At 39.3% G+C, this 26,977-nt stretch overlaps 2 protein-coding genes across 4 annotated transcripts in view; one reads left to right on the top strand and one right to left on the bottom strand.

Annotated features, from left to right (window-relative positions):
• LOC110392654 (translation initiation factor IF-2-like) lies at window positions 2,582-10,035 on the bottom strand. Its single transcript, XM_021384933.1, has 4 exons — window positions 9,416-10,035; window positions 9,276-9,333; window positions 3,379-3,519; window positions 2,582-3,286 (listed from the first exon to the last, which is right to left on the bottom strand). Exons 1-3 carry the CDS (start codon window positions 10,033-10,035, stop codon window positions 3,472-3,474), a joined length of 726 nt encoding a protein of 241 aa, XP_021240608.1. The 3' UTR covers window positions 2,582-3,286; window positions 3,379-3,471.
• The window catches only part of LRIG3 (leucine rich repeats and immunoglobulin like domains 3), a 43,726-nt gene continuing 26,517 nt past the window's right edge, over window positions 9,769-26,977 (top strand). For 2 of the 3 annotated variants that reach the window (XM_021385036.1, XM_021385035.1), the window contains exons 1-3: window positions 9,771-10,215; window positions 18,096-18,167; window positions 18,409-18,483. In XM_021385036.1, coding sequence (XP_021240711.1) covers window positions 10,034-10,215; window positions 18,096-18,167; window positions 18,409-18,483 — 329 coding nt within the window. In that variant the 5' untranslated portion in view covers window positions 9,771-10,033. Of the gene's footprint in view, window positions 10,216-18,095; window positions 18,168-18,408; window positions 18,484-26,977 lie in introns of all 3 variants that reach the window. The other variant, XM_021385037.1, reaches the window with a different exon arrangement.

The following is a 26,977-nucleotide window of genomic DNA, read 5'->3' as shown; positions in this document are numbered from 1 at the left end:
GGATTTGCAGGTTTTCTTGCCAGCTTGTTAAGCCTGAGGCTGCTACACAGAATAACAGCTAAGACTACATTGACTGTTCTGGAAACAGGCTGTGCTCCTTCTCCCAGCAAAAAAAACATGCAGTACGAGAAGTTAAAAATGTGTTATCTTGTGTGCAGAAAGTACATATAAGTGTGTCTACGCATAAATATGTGCATGTGTATATACGAATCTACAGGTATAATATAAAAAATGGGAGTCTGAGCATTAACTGCACATAATTCATATCAAGCAAGCAGGATAAAAAACATGCATTAGAGAACCATAGCACACATGCAAACTTTGTGGCTTTGACAAGCTTCTGCAACACCAGAAATGGAAGAACTTGAAGTACAAGCACTGATGCATGCTGTCTGGTTTGTTTTCAACCATTTTGTAACTTTTGAGCCCCTGTACATCTTTTGCTGTGAATATGAACTTCTATCAGACTTATGAAAACGAGCTTGTTTTTCTTGATCTGTTGATTCTGTGATCATTAACACCAGACTTGTGCATTACTGAAGTAAATGGAAGTGCACACTGAAGCGAGATCGGGTGTGACTATGTCATTGCATTCTGCAAAACCAGACAATACTCCGTTTAATGCTATCTTTGAGATTTTATGCTAGATTTGTGTGAGCTATGGACAGATCAAATGTGATCAAACACAAAGTTAACCCCGTGGAGGGTGACAATACCTGAGCCAGCACCTTTTCAAGGGCAATGATACCCATGGAAAAAAAAAAAGAATGCATTTAAAGAAGCAGAGCAAGGTTTTTATAGCTTTAAAGGACTGTGATGTTCCTAATCTCAGATGCAATGCCCCAAACTTCTGTTTACCACCATAATAAGTCAGATTCTTCAGTCCACAATTGATTTGTCATGTTGTTTTCAGCAGTAACAACAGCTCAAGGTACACCCAGGACCCCTTGCCACTGGTTCCCTGGTTCCATATCACAGTGCCTGGTGCTGTTTTTGGGGCCACATGACAAATGTCATGAACAAAAGGTTAAAAATAACTCCAGGAAAAAGACAGAAAGACAGAAAGACAGACAGAAAGGAAGGGAAGGGAAGGGAAGGGAAGGGAAGGGAAGGGAAGGGAAGGGAAGGGAAGGGAAGGGAAGGGAAGGAAGGAAGAAAGAAAAAACAACAACAACAAAAAAGGCAACCTCATGATCTGGCTTCCTGCAAGACACCACAAACACCTGTGCTCACACCAAGAAAGGAGCAGGTCTGAGCAGGCAGCAGAACTGAGTAGGAAAATCTGCAGCCACAACTGCTTGGGAAAATTGTTCTGCAGAACTGCTCTCAGGGATGCTCTGACGCACAGCATTCCCTATCTTTCTCACTTGAAAAGTTGTCCATGGATAAGGAAAGGTACTCAGGCCACAGGTTAAAGGCTATTAGTCTTCAGGCATATCTGAATTGCAATTTGCTGAAGAAGTAATGTTAGAGACAGTTTTGGACTCCCTGTGTTGCTTGAACAGTTGTAGCTACGATCGTTTTCCTGTCAGCTAAAATCAGGTCTACTTCACCAGAAGTCTGCACGCCTAGATGCTAGCACATGAGGGAGTCCTGGTCAGGAAGGAAGAATGCCCACCACCCTTTCCCAACAGGGTTTGTTTTGAGTCCAAGCCTTATTTCTAAATACGTGCCAAAATGCTTTACTCAGTAAGGGCTTTCTGCAATAGTCTGGAGCTCAGACAACTCTGAAGATCAGTACATGCCATTAAACAACAACAGCAACAAAGAGTTGCAGAGCATTTGCAGAATAGTTGTTAATGACTTCTTTGGTAAAATTATTCATTTGTGTGAGCTTCTCTAACACCTTTTAAAGTTTTATATATATGTATTAATTTAAAAAAAAACCCCTTCTGTTTAAGAAAATAAATTAAAGAATAAAGCATTTGGAAAGCATTACAGTAAGTTTAAGAGACAAAATGCAAAAAAAAAGTCAGACAGCTATACTTAAAAATTAAAAAAAAAAAATCCTACCACTTAAACTGTTGCCATTTTTCAAACAACAAAAGTCATGCAAGAGATTATGCAGTTTTAGTTTTAACTCTGAATGCCCTTTTTGTTGATTTTATTTTAGCATACGTTATGATTTTTTTATGACACATAGACGTGTGTAAAAAGCATATTTATTTATAATTTAAGAGATTAATTTTTATACAAACTGAAATATACAGAAGACTAAGCTTCTTAGCTAGATCTCTTTTGATACTATTTTAAGTTACATTATAATACTAATAATGTGCAAGTCCAAGGATTTAACATTGTCCCAGGAGAATTAGTCTCTGAGGAACACATTGCTCACAGCTGCAGTGGAATATCCATCACTGAACATTTCAGCACTTCCAATTCCATCTCAGTGACATCAGTGGGATAGCTGGAATATTACTCACATCTGGTACACGGTGAGCGTGTGTATGAAATTATCAAAATTACAGAAAAGTAATTTTGTGTTTATCACTAGCACTATTTTTCTAAATACAACAACAAAAAGAAAAACAAACAACAACAACAAACAGAATGAAAAATAATAGCGCAGTGGATTTTTTTTTTCATTATGATTAAAATAAAATGTACTTTTCCTAAGTTTAAAGTGATAAGCAAACCTCTTGTTTACTTTAGTTTCACAAAAATGAGAAATTCATACCATAGAATTAACTTATCCAACCTCATGGAGACTTTTTTATTAAGTATTTATAAATCACTGAAAAGATAACTCTCTTATTGAGTATCTGCAGTTCAATGAAAGCCCTGGTTTCTTAACCACTGCTGTCAGATTTGGGCCCAGCCTGATCAGGTGGTAGTACTGCTTTGATTTTGACATTGCACATGTGGACCAAGGCAGCTAAAAACCCTTACTGTAGCATTGTGTCTTCTTACCCACCTAGGATGTGGTAGGATGCTGACACTGCTGCTGACTTCTCTCTAGAAAGTTGCTTTCTGTAGGGCTCAAGTCAATTAAAATCCAAGAAGACCAGTCCAGCTATTTGTCTTGTAGTGCTGCTAAATCACTGCACACTTTTAGCCTATTTATTTCCTACTTATTTTCCAGCAACAGCAATGGAGAACAAAATTGCAAAGACGGTCCCTTAACCAGAAGTTTCTCATTTTGCAATGACAGCACAACCAGAAAAGGATTTCGAGCTTCAACATGAGCAAGACTCTGCACTGCTATTTCCTTTGATAGTTCAGAGAGTGCAGAGAGGCCTGGGAAAGGGAACAGCAAGTGAGAGGACTTGTCCAAGCTGTAGGCCTGGGAAGGAAAACAACAAAGGAAAAACCTCACAGTGAACAAGATCAGTACAAGGAGAGTGTTGGTGACAGGTATTCACCAATTAAGCCTACCGGTACAGAGTGCTGGTGCCTGGCCCATCCAGATAGGTACATAGGACTTGCTGCTCTGGCCCAGCCTGCTCCTTGGTGCTCCAGCTCAGGAAGTCAGCCAGTGTTGGTAAACATGGCTATGGCAAGTAACTGCTTGAGCATCTGTGGAAGTGGTGCAGTGTGAATTTGGCCTATTTCTTACCAAGACAGAGCATGCTTACTTTGCTTTATGTAATAACGACGAAAGCAATAGGCAGAAAGAGCAAAAAAAAGGGAAGCAAAGACAGATGACGTACAGTCTGCTGACTCACTAGCTTCCCAGTGATAGTCACACGATAATTTTGTGCAAAATCTCAGTGCTGCAACACTGGGCATTCATTTTCTAAGAGCTGTAAATTATGTCCTCTTGAGCCTGTTACCAGTTTTCTGTAACCTTCTCCATTCTACTCCTAACCTATCCTCCTCTTATATCTGACACCAAACAGGACATCATAGTTCATCTCAGCCCTCAGCAGCCCTACAGAGTCATCATTTCTTTTCCTCACATAGAAAACTTCAACCGATATATCCTAAACGCCCTCTGTGATGTTTCACTGTTGGAACCTACTTACTTAGTTTGCAGTGCTCTATTAGACCGTTTTCCACAGGGTCCTCATTTTATATTTTTATATGATACTTCTTTTTAAGCATAGCACTTCCCCTCAGTTTTACTAAGCCTCATAAAATTTAATCTGCTAATAATTCCATAATAGTATTTGTTACATCAGCAGACAACAAGGAAACTATTAAATGAGTACATGTACCAATAACTACATCAATTCATAAGCAAGAAGTGTCCCTTATTATTATTGCTATGGCACTTAATGTAGCTACAATTTCAAAGGTTTTGTAAATATATATATATATTAGTATATTTAGCTATTAAATCCATATGCTTAAAGGTGTTCAGTGGGAAACATCCGAAAATATAGGGTCTAATCGCAATTAGTCACGACGATGGTTCCACTTATTGGAGAGGAAAAGAAACCTCCAGTGGCTGATTCACTCCAAATGCCTTGATTGCTCATTTTAGAAAGGTAGTAATCACTCTCTGGAGGTGTCTTCCTCTCTCCACTGACTACAGAAGGAGCCAAGACAACTGCTTTAAAATAGATACCGAACTTCTAAATTGCTAAAATTACACAAGATGAGTCCCAGCTGCAGCTTGTTCCCTCTGGAACAGTCAATTAGACTTAAATTCTTCAAAGATTTAGGCACTAAGTCTCACTGATTTCACGCCGCAAAGCTCTTTTAGTCATTGACTTTACGAGTTTCCTAAACACAGTGCATGCTTAATTTTGGAGGCCTCGGAACACTGACAAAAAATGTTACCAAATCTCCCTCGGTGATTTAAGTAAGTGATGCCTTCCAACAGCCACGCTTTTCTTCTGGCAGAAGTTTCCATCCCCAGAGAAGAAGGGAACATGTCTATGTTTCAGTTACAGCAACCCACTCACTGCAAGGAGAGGAGAACTCTAGGTGGTGGTGTCTCAGAATGCCACTGCTAGATTTAACAGAGCATGTCTTTCACATTCCCTTTTTGGCCACTTCTTGATCTTTCTTACCACAGAACGTTTATTTATTTTAAAAGATTATTAAAAAAAAAACAACACAACCCAACAAACTAAAACAACTAGTAGAACAGACCCAGCAGGTGTTTTACTACAGTAGCACCATCCTGAAATTACTTCCACTTATTTTTATTCAAATTGATGACATTTCAACTTGAGTGCTCCTTAATGACATAAAATTAACTCTTCTTTTTTCCTCTTTGAAGTTACATCATTGTAGATGTTGATTGTTTAATTGTCCTTCCAATCATGCACTTAACTTCCCACTTAGCCCCATGCAGGATATGACTTGAAGACATTAACAGTCGTCACTAATGTGGATTGCCTTAGGACATTTAAGTTTATTTGTAATGGAGGCAAACACTCAGTTTGGATGAATTCTATAAATGCTGAACATTTTCTACCTTAGGCAAAGTATTTGGAAAGAGTTCATATGGTTTTTCTGGTTGTAATCAGTGCACTAAAATTATGCATAATTTGGTTTTCATGGTTTCAGAGTTGGATCACATAAAGTCAAGTTTAATTACTACCAAAAATAAATTCCTGTATGCATGTTGGTATAGTCACCATGGACTTATGACACACTAGTAGGAGATTCACAATTGCTAGGAAATTATTTAAGAGCATTTTATGGCTTTGCCTCAAATGTGAGTGAAATTGCAATGGTTAATCAAAGGAATTGAAATAAATGGTCGTGAAGTCTTAATGCTATTATTAACTAAAAGTAAAAGCAATTGCTATACCCAATACGCAGAAGGAAGGAGGGAAACTTCTGCATTTAGAAATACTTCCTCTAAAAATATCCCATGATATGGGATGAGATTTTTGTTTAAACACATAAAGGGAAGGTGTGAAAAAGGCCTTCTGCTCAACAGGGGAGTTTTCGTGTGACTCTCTAGCAAATTCCAGACAAGTGCCTGAGGCAAAACCTCCTATAGCCTATTGCAAGCTGTTTTGTGCATGCAAGCATTCTCCACAAAATACATATTCTGCTCCACTTTCGTGAGGTTTTTTTAAGCACTGTGGGTCTCACTGGTCAATCTCTCCCTCCAGCTGTGGCCCTAGAAGAATTTTTGTAAGCCCTAGATGTTGTTTTTTTAATTATTATTACTATTTTTTAAACAGGGTGAGTAGGGGAAACTGCAATAGAGAGTGGTGACCTTTCGAGACGAATTCTTACTTCCTTCTCCCAAAGTCATAAACATCTTCTTCAACTAGAAAAAAAATGGAGCTGGGAAAATTTAGGAATAAATAGACAGGACATTAATTCTGCCAGTTACTCCTACAGGGCATTTACTGAGAGAAAGGTGGATAGATGGGTTATTGATTTCTATCTCGCTATCTAAACTGAGATGCATCAAAGCATAAGTAATGTTATTCTGCTCCACTTCTGCTTCTTGCTGCTGAACACTTCTCAACTCACATCATTTACCCACGAAAAGTAGAAATTCTGAAACTAATAACACGGTTTTGGATTACCTGGTAATCAAGGAGTATACAAGGAGACTCTGGAATGTCCTTAATGGACATAGTCATTTAGTGGATGTAACTGTTCACTCCTTTTGACCTTCCAACAAAAATCCTGCAGATTTAACTACATATAACGACACACAATTTAACTATATGTAACTGTTTTTTGAAATGGCTTGACTCCTATGAAAACTGACTAAATATAATTTAATCAAATCATTAAAGTTACTAATACTATGAAAGACACAGAAAAGAAAATGTATAGTATCTTAATTTGGTTTTGCTTAACTTAATAGCATATACAATACTTTCAGTAACCTGCTAAAACCAGCCTGATTTGAGGTAGACATCTTCTAGAGGCAGGTTACTTGAAAGCAGTGTTTGTTTAAACGAGTTAATGATATGTTTAAAAAAAAAAATCATACTTAGCTTCTGGGTGTGTCTTTTGCCTGAAGGTAATGCATCTTTTAAACAACGTATGTTTGGACTTGTATCTGTAAACGTGTGTTTATCTAATTTAAAAATCAGAGAATTAAAAAGACACCACTGGATTCATCCCATAACATCCAAATGAAGGATCTACAGTTCAGTGTGCAGCTTCCTTTCCTCCACTCTTAATTCACTCAGGCTACCATGCTGGTAGTCTCATGGAGGAAAAAAATCGTATCAACCAACCAGAGTGTTTGAGGATCTAGTTTTACAAGAATTTTTATCTGCCACCATGCTTTCCCCTTTTCATTATCGTCACCTCAGGCTGACCTATATTCCAGCTGCCATGGAAAAGGCCTGTCTTTGTCAAAGCAACCATCACCAACGATAAGCTTTCATGTGCAGTTACATGGAAAACTGGATGAGGAAATTATTCCAGAGCAGAACTAATGGTGGAGGAGGTGGAAGACTGTTTTTAGTTTTGATGGGTTTGCAGTAAGACCATTATCTTAATCCTGTTGACTTTGCAGTTATACTAACTGTGATGCCAAACAAGGGCTACTAGGGATATCTTGCTACATGTAGAGATATGAGGGTAGGGGAATGTGAGAACTTTCATTTTATTGGAACTTCACTTAGAGCAGCCATAGTCCAAATCCATGAAGAAGACATACAAGAAGTCTCCCATTAGTATTTTCTTATGTATACTTATGGTGTACTCTCAAACTAATTAATGATAAGGAGACTGTGGGTGTGGAGGCTTCAAGACCTTGCAACATTCGAATCAGTTGCTGAATTGGTGCCTGAGACTTCTGAAAAGAACGAATCGCCCTGCAGGAAGAAAGACTTCCTCTCATGGGCTCTGAAGTACAGTATACAGGCATTTTAGAATTCATAATATAATCAGTTTTAAAATGCTTTATTGAGTATTCAGAGAAAAGAAGCTGCAAAGACAAATGGATTAATTTTCTGAATTGATTTACCTTGCTTAATTTAAAACAGCTTCATATATTACTAGCACTAAATATGCATTAGGTTTTCTAAGGGCACAGTATTCCATGACTGTATGAATGGTTTTCAAACTAAAAAGAACAGAAGTTCTTGCCCTTTTTGATATTTTCATATTTTTTTTCCACCTTCTTTCCTCATATGCTCTCTTGTTCCATATTTCACATATACATCAGGTATATTATTCACTGCTATCATAAAATACATGGATAATGCTTTGCTTCTATATTTTCTTACACTTGTACATTAAAATTGACAGCTTAATTACTCTGTTGTGACTTACCAGTGAATCACTGCCCTTGCCAACACTCAAGATATGTTCACTTTTCCCAAATAAGAGGTACTTGTGGGAACTGTGGTACAGAGCTTGGCTACTTTGAATCAGTTTTAATTTTAGTAATGTGTGCGATAATTCTCTGGTGTGACACAAAGATCACCATCTTGAATTTTTGTTTACTTTTCAGAATTATCAACTATAGTGTATTTTACCTAAAAATGAACAAAACATGTTTAGGTGTCTCTGAATCTTGATATAACAGTGTGAAACAACCTCATAGCTAGAAGAAATGCTAGCACTTTCGAAAGAGATCAAAGCCTTCCTACTTACTTCAGTAGGAAAAGCTACAGGCTAATGGTGGATAGTTTTGAAAATCTGTGTCTGGCATTGTCTACTTTTTTCCTACTGGCTATATAGAACAGCCCACTGTTCCTCTGGCTTTGTTAATCTAATGCCAACCTAATGGTTTTAAAGGAAGAAGAAGGCTGCAAAAAGAGTGACTATCTATGACAAGACAATGTTGCCAAGATAGTTTACATTTATAACAAATAACTGAGAGTAGCTTGTAAATATACACTAATTTTTACCCCGTGTTCCATTTGTTTGCTTGCTTGCTTTTATGTGTAGAAAAATGTGCACTTCTGCAGTGTTTGTTTGCTTTCCTGCAGTGATTTCTGTAAGGACCACCAGTGGTCAATCGACCACTGCCCCATTCCATACACTGTCCACCTGAAACAGTCGTGTTGACAGCGACACAAGAATGTTTTCACTTTTGATTTGCCTGTGAGGTTTGCAAAACTGCACTTCCAAGCTAAAAATGTAGTTTTGTATAATTTAACTGGCTTCCTGAAACGTGTATGGAAGCAATAAAACAGTTTCAGTCCTACATGTTTTGGCGTTGGAGCTATCAAGCTCTCAAGGCACCTCATGTTGTCTCCATTCCCATAGGTGAGATGTGTTACATGTATAAAGGTGGGACAGAACGCGCACTGTCCGCCCCTGGTTGGACACTCTTCTGCTGCTGAACGGGGCTGCGTAATGCCTCCAGTAACCGAATCCAGAAAGGGTCTGGGCTTACATATGGAACTCGAACAATAGGTATTTACTTAAATTACTTAGATTACCTCAGAGATGTGGAATCTGCACGCCCTGCCTACTTCCCTGAACCTCGGGAGCTGGATCCTGTGGGGAACATAATGGGCTTAATTACTGCGTCTGGACTAGCCGCGCAGGACCCGGAAGGCAAGAGTTAACCTCACCTCACCTTTTACATGCCAGTGACCCCAGCCGTGGCTGGGAACCTGCCGGGGCCTCCGGAGCCGCTCCGGGACCGCTCCGACTCGCGCCAACCGCGCACTGCCGGGGGGAATCCCGCGTCTGGGCAGCGGGGCCCGCGTCCGCTCCCGCCGCTCTTCGAGGCGCTCGCTCAGCAGCCTCCCGGGTGGGGAGCGGGCACTGGGGCCCGCTGGCATCGGGGCCCGTTGGCAAAGAGGCTCGCCCACCCGTCCTCCCCCGAGCGGGGCGAGGCCGGGGTGGCCCGGGCCGGGGGCTGTAGTTGTCACATGGCAGGGGGAGGGGGCTGCGGGCGGGGCGGGCCGCGCGGCGCTCGGGGCTCCCCGGGCCGGGCGGGGGCGGGCTGAGGCTCTGCAAAGTTTGCGGAGTGGCTGGCGGCGCCGCGTGCCCCCCATCCCTGTTCCTTCCCGTCACTTTTTTCCTCCTCCCGCTCCCCTCACCGCCTTCCCTCCTCGGCGGTGGCTCCGGGGCATGAGCGGGAGCCGCCACCCGCGCTGAAGGAGAGAGAGAGAGAGAGAGAGAGAGAGGCGGGAGGTCTGTCTGTCCGCGAGGCAGCGCGAGGGACGCGGGTAGCGGCTCCGAGCCCGCCATGCCCCGCCGGCCCCGCGCCGCGTCCGCTGCCGTCCCGGCGCTGCTGCTGCTGCTAGTGCTGGGGGGTCCCGCCGCCGCCCGCTGCCCCGCGCCCTGCCGCTGCGCCGGGCACCTCGTCGCCTGCAGCCGCCTGGAGCCGAGCCAGCTGCCCGAGCGGCTGCCGCGAGGGGCGGTGCAGCTGTGAGTACGGGGTCTCGGCAGCGAGGGGTGGGGGTGCCCGGCCGCCATCTTCCGCCCCTCGGGGCCGCGGCGCCCGCTGGGGGTTGCCCGGCTGCGGCCGGGGAGGGCGGTGGCGGTGGGGTGATGCGACGGAGCGCGGCGGGGCGGTGGGCGGGAGGGCGAAGGGAGAGGGCTGTCAGCGGGCTGCGGAGCGCTGCGCTGTGCTGAGGCGTTGCGCCGCGCTGGGCCCCGCGGGGCGGCTGCTGCTGCTCTGGGAAACGGGGAAGAAAGTTGTTCTCCCAACGACTTCTTCGGAGAACGTGCAAAAATCTCCGAGCTGGCGTTCATTTCTGCGCCGAAAAAAAAAAAACCCACAAAACTTTTGTATCTTACTGGTCTCGGTGTTATTTCTGCAGCTCTCGCTCCTCGTTCCCGATAGTTTTAATAACTTTCCTAACGCTGGGAGTTGCCACGTGTGACTCGGTGGCACGGATTTATGGAATTATTGGTAACGTGTAGTGAAATGCCATGTACGGGGAATTTACCTCCTGTGACAAACTTTTATGGACAGAGCATGAATTATGGGAGCTTTCTGCAAACCTAAAAAGAGCCGGGGCACTTTGCACATTTGTTTTTCATCTCTTGTCATTCAAATATCTTCTGTATTAGTCCCGTAATTTTCTATTGCATTTCCAAAGCAGATCGAGATAAGGACTTTAAAGTAAACAGGAAGACTTTCAATTAGTTGTGGCTAATTCTGCTCAATTGCCTCGTCTGGAGGTCATGCTGCTTTGCTCATGAAATGTGGATGGCTGTATTGACACCATATGGCACTGAGCACACGAGGGGCTGCAGGAGGTGAACATTTCCATGAGCAGTTCAGGAAAGTGTGGGGGAAAGAAGCTTTTTTCTTCCTTTGGTTTATGTGATCGAAGTATATGAAGCAAATGCTGGATCTGCTTTACATTCAACAACTGGCTGGGCTTCCTATTAAATTTCATCACTCCTGTTCTTTTGAACTGGTATGCAAACATAAGGTTTCTGACAAAATGGAAGTTACCTTTGATACCAAGCTAGGCTTTGCAGCTTGCTTTCTTAGTCTAGTTTAGTGCTGGTAAGGTCAAATTCAGATGTGACAGCACGCTAAATAAAATAAAAATAGGGGAAAAAACCCAACTTTTGTTTTTGGAACTGCTTTAAAAAGTATTTTGTGTTAGCAGTGATCCAAACATGTCTATTCCTCTTAATTTACCAAGGAATAAAACACATTGCAGGGCTTTTTTGTAGCACATGGGAGGTTTTTTTCTAATTAGAATTCCCTTGGTAGTGTAAATTATCCTCATGTAAGTTCACATTCCTTTAAAAGTGTGAGAAAATAAGTTCCACTTGTATAAATAAGCTTTGGTCTGTTGTAAGAAACCCTGCTGTGATTACTCATTGGACAGCTGCATCACTTGGTCTTAAACTCACAGGAGTACATCTTTGTAGGTGTCATCAAACCATGTGGTCTGGCTGCTTTTGTGTAAATATTTCTTTTGTTTGTGTCGAATGACTTGGAAGTACCCAACTCTTTCTTCCTTCCCGTCTTCTGAATGGGGGCCGAGGAAGAGCGTAGTGTTGTCTTTCACCTCCAGTTAATTAAGTACTTGGAGCTTTGATTGCACAACGTGTAAGATCATAATGCTCTTGAGTTTTACATACACAAAAAAATTTTTGAATAAGTTGAGTTATTGTTGCAACAAACTGTGCATTTACAAACTGTAAAAGACTGTTTATGAATTTTATTGCTATATGTTTACTGTGTTTTCCACGGGAGTCCATAGCATATACAGCCAAAGGCTAGTTGTTTAATTGTAGGGCTTCCAAATGCTCCTTGGAAAACAACTGTGACACCATGTTCTCAGCATAGGCAGGCAAGCTCTCCCAAGCAGAGCAGTGAGACCTTTTCTGCATGAGAAGCTCTTGTGTCCGTGCTGAACCTCACACCTTCCCCTGTCCATCTACACTCTCAGGCAGACAGCACATCCGGTGAAGTCAGCTTCTGAGTCTGTTCAGTTTTTCCTTCATTTTGTATCCCCGCTGAAATAAAACAGGAGTTTGTGAAGTGCTGTCTGACCTTAGGGTGTGCAAAGGGGAAAATCAGAAGATGGACCTGAATACTGAGTTCCTCTCTTCTTTAATAGCAAATATGAGGCTACTGCTCTGTATGAAATAGCTTTGTGAAATAGGGTGTAAACAGGGTATAACTGCCAGCTTTGCTGCAATTTTAGCCAAAAACATCATCCTCTGTAATGCTGCCTTCACAGAAGATAACAATTCACTGGAAACTGATAAATATTTGTAATGACTGTGTACAAATGGTTTTAAAGTTAGATTTCAATTTACTTCTAGTGTGTGTGTCTCGAGATGGAGAGAACGTTGCTGCTTTAGAGTCGATGTTTCATAGCTAGAAGTGGAGGGAGGAAGAGAGTTTGAACGGCGGCCAGTGTCCTCAGTGTTTGTGAATTCTCAGAGGCTTTGTTGAGTTCGCCGTGCCAGGTTCACCTAGGAATGCTAAAGCTGTCAGCAGGACAGAAGGGAAAATCTGAAAGATGGCTTTCACTTGTGTTTGTATTACATCTTTGGTATTTACATTTTATAAATCCTCTAGTTCTTTACCAGAATTGCCAGAAAAAAGGGCCGTATGGTTTTCACAGCTGTTTTTCAATATTTTCCAGACTAAAACTTGAACATAGTGAACTGATTTATGAGTCACTTTGGATCAGTGTCTTAAAACAGCTACAGCCTGGCTTTTTGTTTTTCAGCTCTCTTGATTTCTGCTGAATTAGCAGCTCTATAGGCCCCAGTGGGACTGATTAAGGAGCTGTTGCTGGATTTGCATTTTAAAATTTGACTTGGGGCTCAGGTTTCCAAGTTCTCTAAGGAAGAAGATGATAATTGTAACTAAGTGTTGTAAATTAAGTAGAGTCTAAAAGTTATACTTAAAAATGTGTGAAGAAACACTCTCTCCCTTTATCCATTAGGCCTCCCTTTCAGTTTTTTATCATATCATCGTTGATGTTCAGAGTTACATTTTTGTTTTTGAAGGCAGAGGTTGAGTTACGAGAGGTGTTCATACAAAAGGGAGTATAGAAAATATTTCATAAAACAGGTTTTTTAAAGGGCCTCAAAAGCTTTGCCGAGGTTTTAAAAGAGGGTGCAATCTGATAAAAGCTTAATCACTTTCGTTAGAACCTGAGATGAACAGGTATATATAGGTTTTATTATAAAGATTTCTTAGTAAAAATGGAGTTTCGGAGAGTTTTCACTATTGCATCTGTAATGGCTTTTGAAATTCTAGTAGTAAAAGTAATCACAGTGGAGATTTTCTCCCCCCTTGTAACATGGTTTCAACAGAGAAAGGAAATTCAGAAATGGAAAATGCATGGTAATAATCTTGGTATTTTCATGTTGTCAATGCTCATTTCCAAGTGACGGAACAGTACTGATTCATTTTCAGATCTGTTCTTTATATCTGTTTTAAGACATGTTGAGAAGTGCATTGAATTGACATGCATTAGTAGCTTTGAAGCAGGGATGCTAACATTTTATATTTAAAAAGTATCTCATATCCAGTGCTTACAAGTCTCAGAAACTTGTATAGGCTTAAGTTTCACTTAAAATACTAGTAAAAGATATATATTGTAACTCTTAGTTCACTTTCAGCCACTATAATGTAACTTACAAATGTAATGTGCAAGGCTTCTTTTCTGAAGTTTCTAATGTCAGCAGTACTGAAATAATGTCTATTAAAACTTGTCCAATTCATAGTTTGCCCAACAATGTATACAGCTGCGTCAAACTGGCAATTCAGTATAGTCTGGAGTTTTTCTTATTGTTTTGCTTTGTGTTTGACTAATTGTTGTGAGTAAACCAGGAATGAGGAGTTTAACAGGATGTGTTTTTTAAGGTACGTGCTATGTGGAAAATCTGAGAGTATCCTTAGTGTTAAAAGACAAACACGAAATAATAGTTTGAAACCTAGTGCAAGTTGTTACGCTCACGGTTGCCTTGATAGACTCCAGATGGATGTGAGCTTGAGCTATGAGTGAAAGTGTCTGGCTCCAGTGTGGTGATCATGCACAGCAGTGGTTGTAATTGCAGGATTTTTATAGTTTAAGGACTCTGCCAGATTTTTTTTTTTTAACATGTTATAACTCCAGCAGAACAAATCTACTCATGTCTGTTACTGTCTGGTAGGTCCTTCAGGCAAAGATGGTTTAAATAAAGCTTTTGCTGGGTTTTTAGGTAAAATGAAGAAATGCAGGTTTTTAGTAGTAATGCTGAAATCTCTTTGTTGAAATAATTATTAATTCCTGAGTCTTTACTAAAGAATGAAGAACAGTAACAAATTAGGCACTAACCGCCACAGCTTCACTAAACTTTGGCTGTTTATTTGCATAGTTCTTATAATCCCTACAGACTAAAGCCAAATACTGACTTAAGTTGAAGGGTAAAAATTGTCTCTACTCTGTCTGCTTTAAGGGAACAAGTTAGATTCCCATCACTGTTAAAACAGACGTCTTTGTTACGGCGCGTTTTTTCATTTAAGAAGTCAGTATGAGAATCCCAAATCTTTATAGCTGGTGTCTTCAAATGTTAACAAATGGATTTTTCTGAAGTCTACGGCCAGACAAATGTTTGCACTAGACTTTCAAGCAGTGAAAGATGCAATCCTCTAACTCAAGTGTGGTTAACCTCATTTACAGGAGAACTCAAAATCATAGTGATGAAACTAACATTTGTGGCTTCTTGAAAATGTTAACACTGTATTGGTTTTCCATCTTTTAAGAGGAAACTCTTTAGGAGTTAGACACCTGGAAGAAAACACAGGTGTACAGTATCAGATGCGCCAATCCAGAGCTGGATCCCAGAAATCATCCCTCTGTGGCCACTTGCTTGTGATGGAGGGTGTGTCTCTTCTCTGGGGCCTCCCTCAGCACCTGCCCCCACCTTCTTTGTGCTGGAAAACGCCTGCTACAGCTGCAGTTCTGTTCCATGCATATTTCTACAGTGCACCAGTTTGGGAAATCCAACAGCAGCACCCCAGAGCTCTGGGCCTGATCAGTGCCATTTGTAATGCACGTACATGGCTGGGATTATTTTTAGCTTTTTTTTTTTTTTTTTTTTTTTAACTCAGTCTGCTTTAAAAACAACGGAATAAAGGTGTGGATTGCTTCTCTTTTTCTAACTTGGGAAGTGAGTGACTTGAGTCCTTCTCATGTGGGGGTTTTGTGGTGTCCTCTCTGCAGGGAAGCCAGTCCCAGACCTCATACTGCTGCCCTGGGGTGGGTAATACCTGTGCCACCTGCTGTGAGTCTGTGCCTCTGCTCTGTGCTGACTGTGGCCTACCTGTGGGTTGCAGCTGGAGTGGAGTTGGGAAGATGTAGATGAAGAGTCTTCCTGAGCAAATGTCAGTCCTGGTAATAAATACTGCATAAGGCACCCAAAAGCAGAGTCTAAAACGTGGTTTTGCTGTCTCTGTGTGCTGTTTAAGAAGCGGAGGTGCCTGACTGGATCTCAGCATTATGGTTGTGTCCAGGGACCTGCAGTGGTTCCTGCAGATAAACCTGTTCTCAAGATGTGGAGTTGCTCAAGGCTTGGTCATGAAGCGGGGCACCTAACAGAAACTGGCTTGCTATGAGGTGTTTCTAACACAACATTAGGGGTCATCACTTCAAGACTGTAGATGGCTGTCATACATTATCTACTCTCCACAGACCTCTGCTTGACATGGTCTGTATTAGGTGATTGTGTAATGATGAATCGTATTCTCCCAAAAAAGTGTGGTCTCCTGGACTTTCCTCAAGATTCAGTTTAAAATACACTCTTTCATGGCTGATGAGTACCTGTCTTGGTGGTGGCTTAGACATTGACTTCCAGCCCCATCTTGTCACTCTTGGCACCATCTTTCCCAAGCCCCTTCCAGCTTTTACATAGGTCACTCCATAAGTAATGCCTCCTATTTATTTCCATGGAAACTGTGACAGATAGAGCACAATGATACTATTTTGAGCAAATTTTCAACTGTAAAACACTCTTTTTCAGCATGGCCACCACCGTTAGTTATGCATTTTTGTCAGCGATGAGCAAGAGCCTGCACGCCATGCTTGTAAAAGTCTGCACCAGCAGAGGTGACCCACTTCTGCTGTCCCCACTGCTGTAACATACTACCCACCGTCTCACTGTGTTCACATCCACTGTTTGGTTTCCATAAATGTTCATCAAGTGTCAGTGGGTACAAGTTTTTCCACATGGAGGAATTCAGTGACACCTTTTCTTCATATGTGTTTCCATGTCAGATGCCATTTATCAGACTGCCCATCTACTGCCATCTGTTGCATGATAACAAAATGTAACTGAATATTGGTGGGAAGGTTGAACCTCTACAGCCATACTGCCAACATCTGCTTCTGATGTTGTGTGCCAAAAATAGGAGGCGTTACTTTCGGAGCAGCCCTTGTATCACAACCGGGCACACTGCTGAATGTTTGGGATCCAGTGCTTAGTTAGCACGGGAAAAAGTGTTAAGTGTGAGAAATTTCTACGCCCCTTAACCAGATGCTGAAGCTGCTTGCTGCTGAAGTGCACTGATGCAATTCTTTGTGGGCCTGCATTGCAAAATCTCGCATAAGATTAAGAGCTCCTTAAAAATAGTGAAGCTTGTGTTATCAACTGTTATAGTGTGCAGTGAGCACTTTGTAGACAGCTGTATCAGTGCAGATAAGATAGTGACAAGGAGTAGGAACTTGCAGGTTGTGGTGGGTGGATGACTAAAAAGGGGGGAGACCTTCAACACAGCTATCTCTGGTAATGAGGCCAGCTGGAAATGCTTGGGCTAATCTCTACAAATTTGAGTTTCTGTAATCAGCTTCTCTGACTTCTATTGTGTAATTATTCTCTTATTTCGGTGATGTTTTAGTATTTCTGAGATCACAGAAAATGTTTCTTAGGACTGTATTTCAGGATGATTTCAAATTGTCAGGAGGATGTACAGTGAAGATGCACAGTATCTGTAGGGAAATGAATTTCTTGGGAACGGTCAAGAATGTGTGTTACATTCTTAGTACCCTAGCTTCTTTCACAGCAAGCACTCTTGTCTGCAAAGGCACTAACAAGATTTCTTGTAAACTGCATCAAATTATATTTTGGGATCTTCAGTACAAAGCCGTACAAGCTGAATGCTGAAGCTACTTCAGGTGCATTTAAGTGCAATATTACTGTGAATAATACACAAACTTCTTAAAATTCAAAGTACATTCTTTCTTGTGTGTATTTTCTTCTGATACTACATAAGGTTTCCACTAAATTTGGTTCTGCGGGCCCTGAATTGTGTGGAAATAGAATTGAGATTGAAGTCCAGTCCTCATTGTGTAGCTGAGATTTGTGAGCTGCATTAAAGAAACAAGTAGGAAGAGTAGATAATACAGATACAGTAATCAATTCAAGATTGAGATGGCGATGAGCCTTGGTTTATGAATTTTCCTCATGGTCAACTGCATGCTTTAGCCAGATCTTTCCCTGTGAAGGGAGGGAAGATGATGTACATGAGTCAGTGTGTTGAAATGTTTGTCATCCATCTTAAACACATAAAGACATATGCACGCACAAAACCCCAAATGAACAATTCCCTTACATTGTTCAGGAAATTCTTTGACGCTATAGAAGAATGTGATCAAGGTATTTGCACTTAGTTGTACCTTATACGTTTAAGTGAGTTTGTATCCTAATTTTACTAATGTAAAACAAATAACTTTGTGTACTTGGAAACAAACGATAACATTTTCCTAATTGTAATTGTCTTGATTTACTCAGTAGTCTATGGCAGAACTGACAGGTTGTTTATTTTTGTAACCTCACAGGGATCTAAGTCACAACAAATTATCTTCAATCAAGGCCAATTTCTTTGATCATCTCCATAGTCTTCGGGAAGTGTAAGTTCATTTGTCTTAATTAAAAAAATAATAAAAAAAAAGTGATTTGTATAGGCTAATTGTATCACTAGGATACCAGTACCTAGTGAAAATTGGTTGGCAAAGATGTTTGTTATGCTGAAATTTTATATTACATGAAACTAGAATTAATTTCAAATTCTGACACTGCTCAGGAATTTAGAAAATTGATTGGGCGTACTTCTGATTTACTTCAATGTTAACTGTATTTTTATATTAATAGGAAGTTGAACAACAATGAACTGGAGATCATTCCAAATCTGGGACCAGTCTCTGCAAATATAACTCTTCTGTCTTTGTAAGTAGAGCTTATTCTTGTCCCTAGTTAGTGGAACTAACTCTGCAGGGTTAGTGGAAATACATGCATTACAGAGATTAAAGTAAAATAATTGGAAATAGAGTGGTTTGTGGTTAGGAAGTTGATTATGTCATGTTATTTAGCAGGTTGTTTAAAATGTATATAATTGAGCTTAATCCTGTAGTTTTTATGCTTCCCTCAGATACAAAGGCTGTATTAGAATTAATTTATGTTGTGGTAGTGCTGAGAAGCCTCAGCTCTGTTGTCCTAGGCACTGAACAAACATTAGTAAATGCTCTAAAGTCTGCATTGTACAAGTTTGTATAACAAGAGTTACTCCGCTGTTATGCATCTTGGCTGAAATCCCAATTGCATTAAATCATGGCAGAATTCCATTAATTTCAGTGGTCAATGTGGGGAAATCCCCTTGACACACAGCTTCAGGACAACTGTCTGTTAAAGGATGTTGTGCCAGCCTCTTTAAAATGGCTTTTCGAGGCCATTTTTGTGTGTAGCATAAAACTTTGTGGTTGTAGTTGTGACACATAGTTATGTCCACGTTCATCATTTTGTCTGAAGTAAATTATTGGGTTACTTAATGTGGCATCTGTAATATCGGTGTAAAATTGTAAAAGGCATATAGGACCCCAAACCAGAACACTTGATTGTAGAGGAAATCTAAAATCCATTTAATTTGTTCTCCTCTCGCTCCACCACGTGGTATGATTTCTCTAAGATGTTGAAAAAAGTCCTGCTATCCTGCTCTTAAGGAGAGGTGAAAAAGGACATGTTTTGATATGTGGGTCTTGGGTTTTATCAGTAGGAATCTAAAGTGTTTAAACCTAGTAATATGTAGCCCTCTGGCCAAATCCTACCCTTGAATACAAATTGCCAGTTACCTTTCTTGAAGAAGCCTGAAGGGTTAAAACAATACAGTAAACTTCAGAAAGCTGTTCAGTTAATTAAATTGATCACTGTTCAATTGCTTACATCTGGTGATTTATAGGGGTTTGTTTTTACTCTAGACCCAGGTCAACTAAGTCAGCTGGTGCAGCCGCTGTGTCTGGACTGCTCTGTTTGAATAAGAACTAAGTGACATTTGATACTGATGTGGTTTCTTGCAGATCAGGATCAGAAAAGAACGAAAGAAAAAGCATATGGTGTCTGACTAATAACTATTGAATTTAAGCATGTCATATATTACTATTTTGCGTTAGCGTTGACATTGTTTTTACACTGGCATAGCATTCTGTAGTTTAAGTATCTCATTAATTTAAATAATGTATTTCTTAAAAAAAAAATCTTATTAAGGTTCCCTTTACCACAAAGTTGGAAGTATTAACATAATAAAAGTATTTAATATCCTCCTGCCTTACCGTGATGAATACAAAATTGGGATTTTGTCCTAACATCTCTAGTCCTTCTACTGAAAACATGATCAGTGTAGATGAACCTAAAATCATCCTTCTTCAGCTATGCAAAGATTTTTTTGTTCTCCTTTGAAAAAATCAAAATCAATCACTACTGGTTTGGTTGTTCGTATCCTTACATCTCTGGCTTGGTTCATTTGTCCATGGGGTCAAACATGAAAAAACTTTTGGTAGATCTGTTCTCTGTACTTTATTTTACACCGATGTTTACAAGACACCAAAAAATTTTTTTTTCTAAACGTTGTCATACTACCAATGCAGTTAAAGTTGGTCTGGTTGAGTGCTAGCTTGTTCTCATTCTAATTTCAATTACTTCTGTATGATGTTGTGAGATTATTGAATGTAGGTATGCTCAGCTGAGATTCAATATTGATTGTATGACCGCTGTAAGGATTCATTGAGATTAATGTGGTAGAACTAATTTGTTAAGTAATTTATGCTAGCTTCCAATAGTCAGTGTGTAATAGTTAATAAATAAATAATTTTTTGTCTTATCAGAATGTATGTAGACAGAACAGATAATTAGAGTGGTATTGCATTGTTCCAAAAATAAAACATCTTGATCCTTTAGCAAAGTTTTCTCTTTCAAACGTCTTACAGATTAGAAGTTATTTATGGAGAAAGATGTTAAGTCTTGGTTTTACAATGGGAGATATAAATAAAGCAGAATAAGCATGCAGCAATTGTCTGACATAAAAATATGTGTAATAAACTAATATAATAGATTTGCACATGTTTTATCTGATGGGTATTTTTAGAAGTGAAAAAATATGTTTGCTAATTGGAGAGGTTGAATCAAACTGGGTTAACAGATATCTAAGTCACATGAAGAAAACACATATGGAACAATTAGAATATAATTTTTTAATCCGCTTTTCAAAGAATTATTGTTCTTCATATATACTTCTGATGACTTTATGCAGTCTTCAACTTTCATAATGAAAAGAACTTGTGGAACCTTTTCATAACAAACCACAGTTTCCTTGTTTAATCTTTGTTCTGACTTTGAAATAATGGCAGAAAAGAGGTTGCTAGTCTTCGGGAACTTGATTTGATTGTATTCCTTGTGCGTCTGTTAGTTGCTGTCAATTGAAAAGCCAGTTGTTTTTTCCAAGGAGTCCTCAAGGAATGCTATGGAATGGCCTCCTTTCTGGGCAAAATCTTTATTGGTTTAAAACTTTCTTCTGTGAAGTGAAAAAATTCTTCCAAGTAATCATCAGGTGATCAGTGGAGTCTTAGAATTTTATCTCTTCTGTGAGAATTTTCTTTCTTTGCAAGGGAAATTACACTGATTATATGTCTACAGCGAATAAATGATACTGCAGGTGTCTCCATGCGGCACTGTGTGTCTAAATTATTTGAGCAGTATAAACAAGCATGGGTAGATTGTCATGTTTGTGTAGTTTCTATTTCTGGATCTACCTCATTTCTAGCTATCTAATTTATATTTATCTAGCTTAGATATTTTCATACTGCTGAATTACGCATGATAAAACATAACCTGGAGCAATAGATGTTCCTGGTCTTATGGTCAAAGTCTGTCAGTAACATTAATCAGTGATGCCAACAACTTGTTTTTCCTGGATGCCAGTAGAGAGTTGAACACTACGAGAGGGAAGGGTATTAGGCAGGCTCCCCCACCTCCCTCCTAGCACCCTATAAAGATCCCTCCACCACAGGAAGGAATACAGACTCAAATGCAGGTACACTCATTACATGGCTGGAGGTGCATATAACGCTTTATTAATGCAATGAATATATATTTTGTCTCATGTCTAGCAAATGTACTTTCACATACTCGTTTTACAGTGATGTTACTTACGAAGGTGTGATAACATCTTTCAGCATGTTTGATCGTTTAAGTCAATTATTTGAAACTGACAATTCAGCTCTCCTTTCTCATTAGACACCCAGCCATTTTCACTATCTTCTGGGAGAGAAGGCAGAAAGTAGTTTATCGAGGTATAAAGTCCAGACATTTGCCAGAGACTTCCAGCTCTCCAGCTGGAACAATAGCTGTAGTCAGGCGGCCAGGTCACCCGTGTGCTGGAGAAAACATGATTTTTGATAGAATACTGTATCTGATAACTGGTAACTTAAAACTGCATAGAGTTGTGTACGGATGCCATCCACTGTAATGTCGCTCCACTTGTCTATCCCTGGAACTGAAATGTTCCTAATTTGCATTCCTGAAGTGCTTTTAAAAAACAGTTAAATTGGTGTAGGAATTGCTTTACATGCTTGTACTAGTTTTGTATTAGAAAATTCTGCACTTATGGGACAAAAATCTGGTTATTTTTCATTATTTCTGGATTGGTGGATCACTTTGTGTCAAGTAGAGACATGGACACTAATGAACATTTCTTCCAGGAGAAGCAGGAAATTTCTGAAGTTGTTTCCCATTCTAATGATATTCTTAATCTGAGATGTACCAGGCCTGTCCTCTTGATCCTGAAAACCAACTAGAATCTGTGATACTGATATATGAGAATAAAAACCTTGTCTCTTAGGTTTATCATCGCTGTAAAGTTTTGCACCTAGTTTGAATCCAGGTTCCTTACACTCGTGCTCTGAAGAGTGGAAGTGATTTTTGACTTAAGGTGTCCATTGTATGTACTTGTGTAAAGGTAGTATATATCAAGTACATATCAGTATGATGCTTCCGTGGTTGTAAGCTATTAATGTTCAAAAACCTTAACAGAACTTCTCCACAGTGTGTCACAATTCCCTGGAAAACGAACAAACAAACATATAAAACCAATCAACAAACCAAAAAAAATAAAATACAAGATCTGAGTTTATTGCAGTAGACCTGCTGCTTTCTCCTGCTACCGTAGAGATCTTGGTTCCGCTTTTGGGAAGATGTACATAACTGATATGACTTAAATAACTGTTTTCTGCAAGCAGGACTTTTAATTGTTAAATGCTGATACTACAGGTCAGACTCAAGCCATGACTTCATGCAAAGCTGAAACTTCATGCAATGTTGTCATTTTTGTGTGTGCATGTATAAACATGATACACGTGATACAAAAGTGCGGGGCTGGCATGTGTTGTTAGGGTGCATTAAAGCTCAAGAAAATATTTGGGTTAATAAAAAAATTACTCTGAATGTAACCTGTTTTAATTACAAGTAATTGGAAACCTCTCAGCACAGTTGGTTACAAAGGACATTTGAAGATACTTTGGGCTGTGATTTCCCCATTGTAGGGGAAAGCTGTGCTACTGAAGATGAAGAAACAGATTGAAACTGTAATATAAGTAATATAAGTGCATCATTCTTTTATAGAAGTCTTATATGGCTTTTAACTGTCATTTTCCTACACATTCTACTTTAAAAGTCTTCAGAAAATAGTAACTAGTTTGTGTGATTAGTGCTATGTAAGGAATAAAGGCACTTAGTGATTTACAAGTTCTGCAGCATTACTTAGGTTTTGTTTAAGGATATACAGTTTAGGTAATAAAGCCATGATTTTTTTATTTGCAGAATTAACAAAAAAAAAAAAAGCAAAAATCATGGACACCATCTAAAATTGCAAGTGTACTGTATTCCTGTATTCTTGAGTGCTTCGGAAAATGGAAGGCAGCAGTCAGTGACTTTTAGAGGGATGGTACGACTTCTTAGCTACGGAGGCCAGATACTCAATTTTATTGTTCTTATAAAAATAAAAGAACTAGAGTTAATATTAAAAAAAAAATAAAAAATAAAAAGTTCCTTATTGCCCACATCTGGCATATGTTGTGTAGTAATCATCTCATCAGCAGGGACTAGAAAAGCCACGCGTGCTAAAGTTTCTACTGTATATAGTTAAATTCTAACATTAGTGCTTTAAATAGTAAGGGATTTTACTTCTTGTTAAAAAAAATTATCTGATTTAAAACCATTGATATACATGGAACGGATGATTTAGATATATGATGATTATGATTATGATATATTTAGTATAGTAGTAGCTTACTTTCTAAAAACTACTCATATTAATCAAGAAGATAAATACTCAGTTTTAGTAAAGCCAGAGTAGAAAATAAAATGTTCATTTTTCAAGTTTTACATTAATATATTGCTTGTATTATGTTCTCATTTCTCTTTTTTTTTTTTTTTTTTTTTTTTTTTTTTTTTAAGAATGTGGGCTTTTTTTGTAAGAGGCATATACAGTGTTGTACGCCTGAGAGGACTGTTAACCCTTTAGGGTTAGTTGAAACCCTTTAGGGCAGTTGAAACAAGGACATTTGGTTTTGGATTCTGAGGTGATGAACAATGTTGCCAGTATGGAGGCAATTTTTTTGAAGTGTGCACACTGGTCTGTTAAGTGCTAGGCTGAAACCACAAATCAGTTTTCTGAAGGCTTTCAAAAGCATTCAGTTTGCAGTGTCTTGAGTCTAAATGCGTTGGCTTTGAAGACATATGCAGTCTTGTATCCGGGATGCTTAAAAAAGCTAATGAACAAAAAAATTATTAACAGAAAGATTGGTCAGGATATGACATGGGCCAGAAGTACTGGGAAGATGCCAGTCTTAGTTGAGTGCAGGGATCACATAATAAGTAGAATTGTTCCAACTTTAAATGCAGCTTTCTGATCAGCCATTCTAAAATGATTCTGACTGCTCAATTTTTAATTTCAGGCCTTTGGTGTTCAAAGAACACTTTTGAAAAGCAAAGCTAAAAGTGCTGCTTGAAAAACTGAAAAAGTGCAAAGTCATCCTCTTCAAAGAGAAAATAAATCAGCAAGGTTATCTAAGCTATGAACAATAATTCAAAATTTCAGAGCTTGCTTATAAGCATAGTAGACATTAAAGTTGTGCACCATCTCCAGAGGGTTAGATGAGCAACAAGTAGAACCAGCTCTTCAGAGAACACACTGGAGTCTGCACCTGAAAAAACTTTTCAGGCATTTTCCTGCTTTTTTTTTTTTTTTTTTGGCGGGGGTGGGAGGGGTGTTTGGTAGGGTTTGTTGTTTTCTTTTTTTCTTTTAAGTTATTAGACCAGCCTAGCTTTAGCTTTGTGTCTTGCTGTGTTAGGTTCTTCCTTCTACCTTGCTTAATCATTATTTCAGTCATGAAGCCTTCCAATAAAATTCTTTCTGTGGACGGCACGCTTTGCTCCAGTTACAGTGTGGTTGTTTCCTGAGATTGGTAAAGCTGTAGGCTCAGGCAGTGGAGACAGAGCTTAGTCCATTGTGATACAGACCTTTACTATGTGGAGCTTATGATATTTGTGATATCAGGATCTTTTTTTTATGGGGCTTCCAGGGTGAACGGGATTAGTCTGTGCTACTTAATTCAAATAAGTAGTCTGAAAAAAGATTTTTCTATATTGCTCTTAAAAATAGATGAACTCCCTCTTTAAGTTGAAAGTGGCTTCTCGTAGATCTTTGCTAAGTAAAATGCTGAACTAAAGATTTGTAAATTCATTTGTATTTTACACAGCTTCCTCCTTTCTTCCATCTTTTTTAGCAGAGGAGCACACCTGCTTTTGAGGGGCAGTAATTGAGCTTATACTCATAGATTTTCATTGTTAATTAATTAATGTGTGCTATCTCATCCTGACTTTGATTAATCAGCATATAGCTTAAATACCTATCTAACTTTATGCACAAATGTAGTTTCTGAAGAAAAGTAGGGTATTATTTAGAAGTGATCTTACTTTAATATTGTGTGGATATTTCTGTTTAAGGAAATGTATATTCAAGTATGGTTTGAGGTAATGGGCATTCCAGATCATGCTTCAAGTAGTCATCTTGAGAAGTAGAATTTAATTTGTTGAAATGAATATGCAAAATATCTTACACATCTGCCCAGCTGCCAGTGTAGAAGTAGAGCAATGATTTGCATAGTTTGGCAGTACCTCAATTAGGAGAACTTCTGCAAAGTGCTTTTGGAAAATACATGGTTTTTTTTCATAATTATTGTTTGCAAGATTATTTGGAATAGAGGTAGGAATGATAAATCTGTCTTCTTGCAGTAGATTGGAAATGGCAGCTATGCGTAGAATCCGGAAGAACACTGTCTCGGTTTGTATTTAGTAAACTGTAGTCATAAGAAAGAAGTTTAGACACGACTCTTGAAAATGAAAGCTTATATTCAGTAGGAGTGGATGCCTTTCCCTTCTGTGCTTGCCAGAGAAAGTGGTATTGTGTGTTTATAAAGCCAGCATACTAAACTGTAGTGTGGTTCCCAATATTAAGAAAGTTTTGGTCAAATATTTTACATCCTTGTCATCTCTTCAGTTACCACTTTATTATGGGAAGGATTAAGATTTGGATGCTGCCTGAAAGAGTTTGTTTTGAAGAAGGATTGAAAGAAAGGATAGAGGAATGCCAGACTGGCCTTCAGGCGTAAGGCAACTTGGAGAAAGTCCCAAAAATGAGAGTGGTGGTAAACCATGTGTGACTTGGGCTGAAGTTGTGAGCAAAAAACTTGCTGGAATTAGTTTCTGCAGTCTTTGACATTTGGTGTGGGAGACTAAGAGGAAGTGAATGAAAGAATTTGAAAAGGAACCTGTCTTAGTCAGACTTGCAGAGATGGAAACTAGATTTTTATGACAGCAATTTAGATTGAGTGTTGGAAAAGGGTAGAAATATCTGGAAACCCAGAGTTTGTTGTAGCAGAGATATGGAGTCTAGATGAGGGTATTATGCTGTGTTTAATCTAGGCCATAGCTACAGTAGTTTAAGATTTTAGCTTTAAATGACAGTCATGGAGCGCACCAAGTCTGCAGTGGGTTATTATTTCTGTTGTCAGCTCCTGCTGAAATAGCTGTATTTTCATTTTTGATGTTTACCTTCATTAATGTGGCGAACTTATGCATTCAGTTGACCATCACATGCTAAGTAATGTACGATTATTTTGCAAAGGCCAAAAAGTGGAATGGGAAACACACTCCAGAGTATCAAGAGAAGAGTTTGGAAGGAAATTTTAATTATTTATATTGGTATTATGGCTGGAATCAAGAGATAATTGCTTTGAAAGAATCAAGTGCTTGGAGGTTTGGATTTGCCGCTGTCTACTTTTTAGTGATTAAATGATCTCTAAATCCTAGAGTAGCTTAATTCTATGTGTTTTTG

Source organism: Numida meleagris, chromosome 1, assembly GCF_002078875.1.
Source record: "Numida meleagris isolate 19003 breed g44 Domestic line chromosome 1, NumMel1.0, whole genome shotgun sequence".
Lineage (NCBI taxonomy): Eukaryota > Metazoa > Chordata > Aves > Galliformes > Numididae > Numida > Numida meleagris.
Note: the sequence above shows the minus strand (reverse complement) of the source record. Positions and strands in the feature narration are given on the sequence as shown.

What these genes read in the sequence shown, in the direction of transcription:
- LOC110392654 (XM_021384933.1), bottom strand. Translation starts at nt 10,035, where the DNA reads ATGGCGGGCTCGGAGCCGCTACCCGCGTCCCTCGCGCTGCCTCGCGGA. An exon ending in GGGTCACTGGCATGTAAAAG is followed by an intron (nt 9,334 to 9,415) that starts GTGAGGTGAGGT and finishes TGTTCCCCACAG; the next exon opens with GATCCAGCTCCCGAGGTTCA. An exon ending in GCAGATTCCACATCTCTGAG is followed by an intron (nt 3,520 to 9,275) that starts GTAATCTAAGTA and finishes CCACTTCCACAG; the next exon opens with ATGCTCAAGCAGTTACTTGC.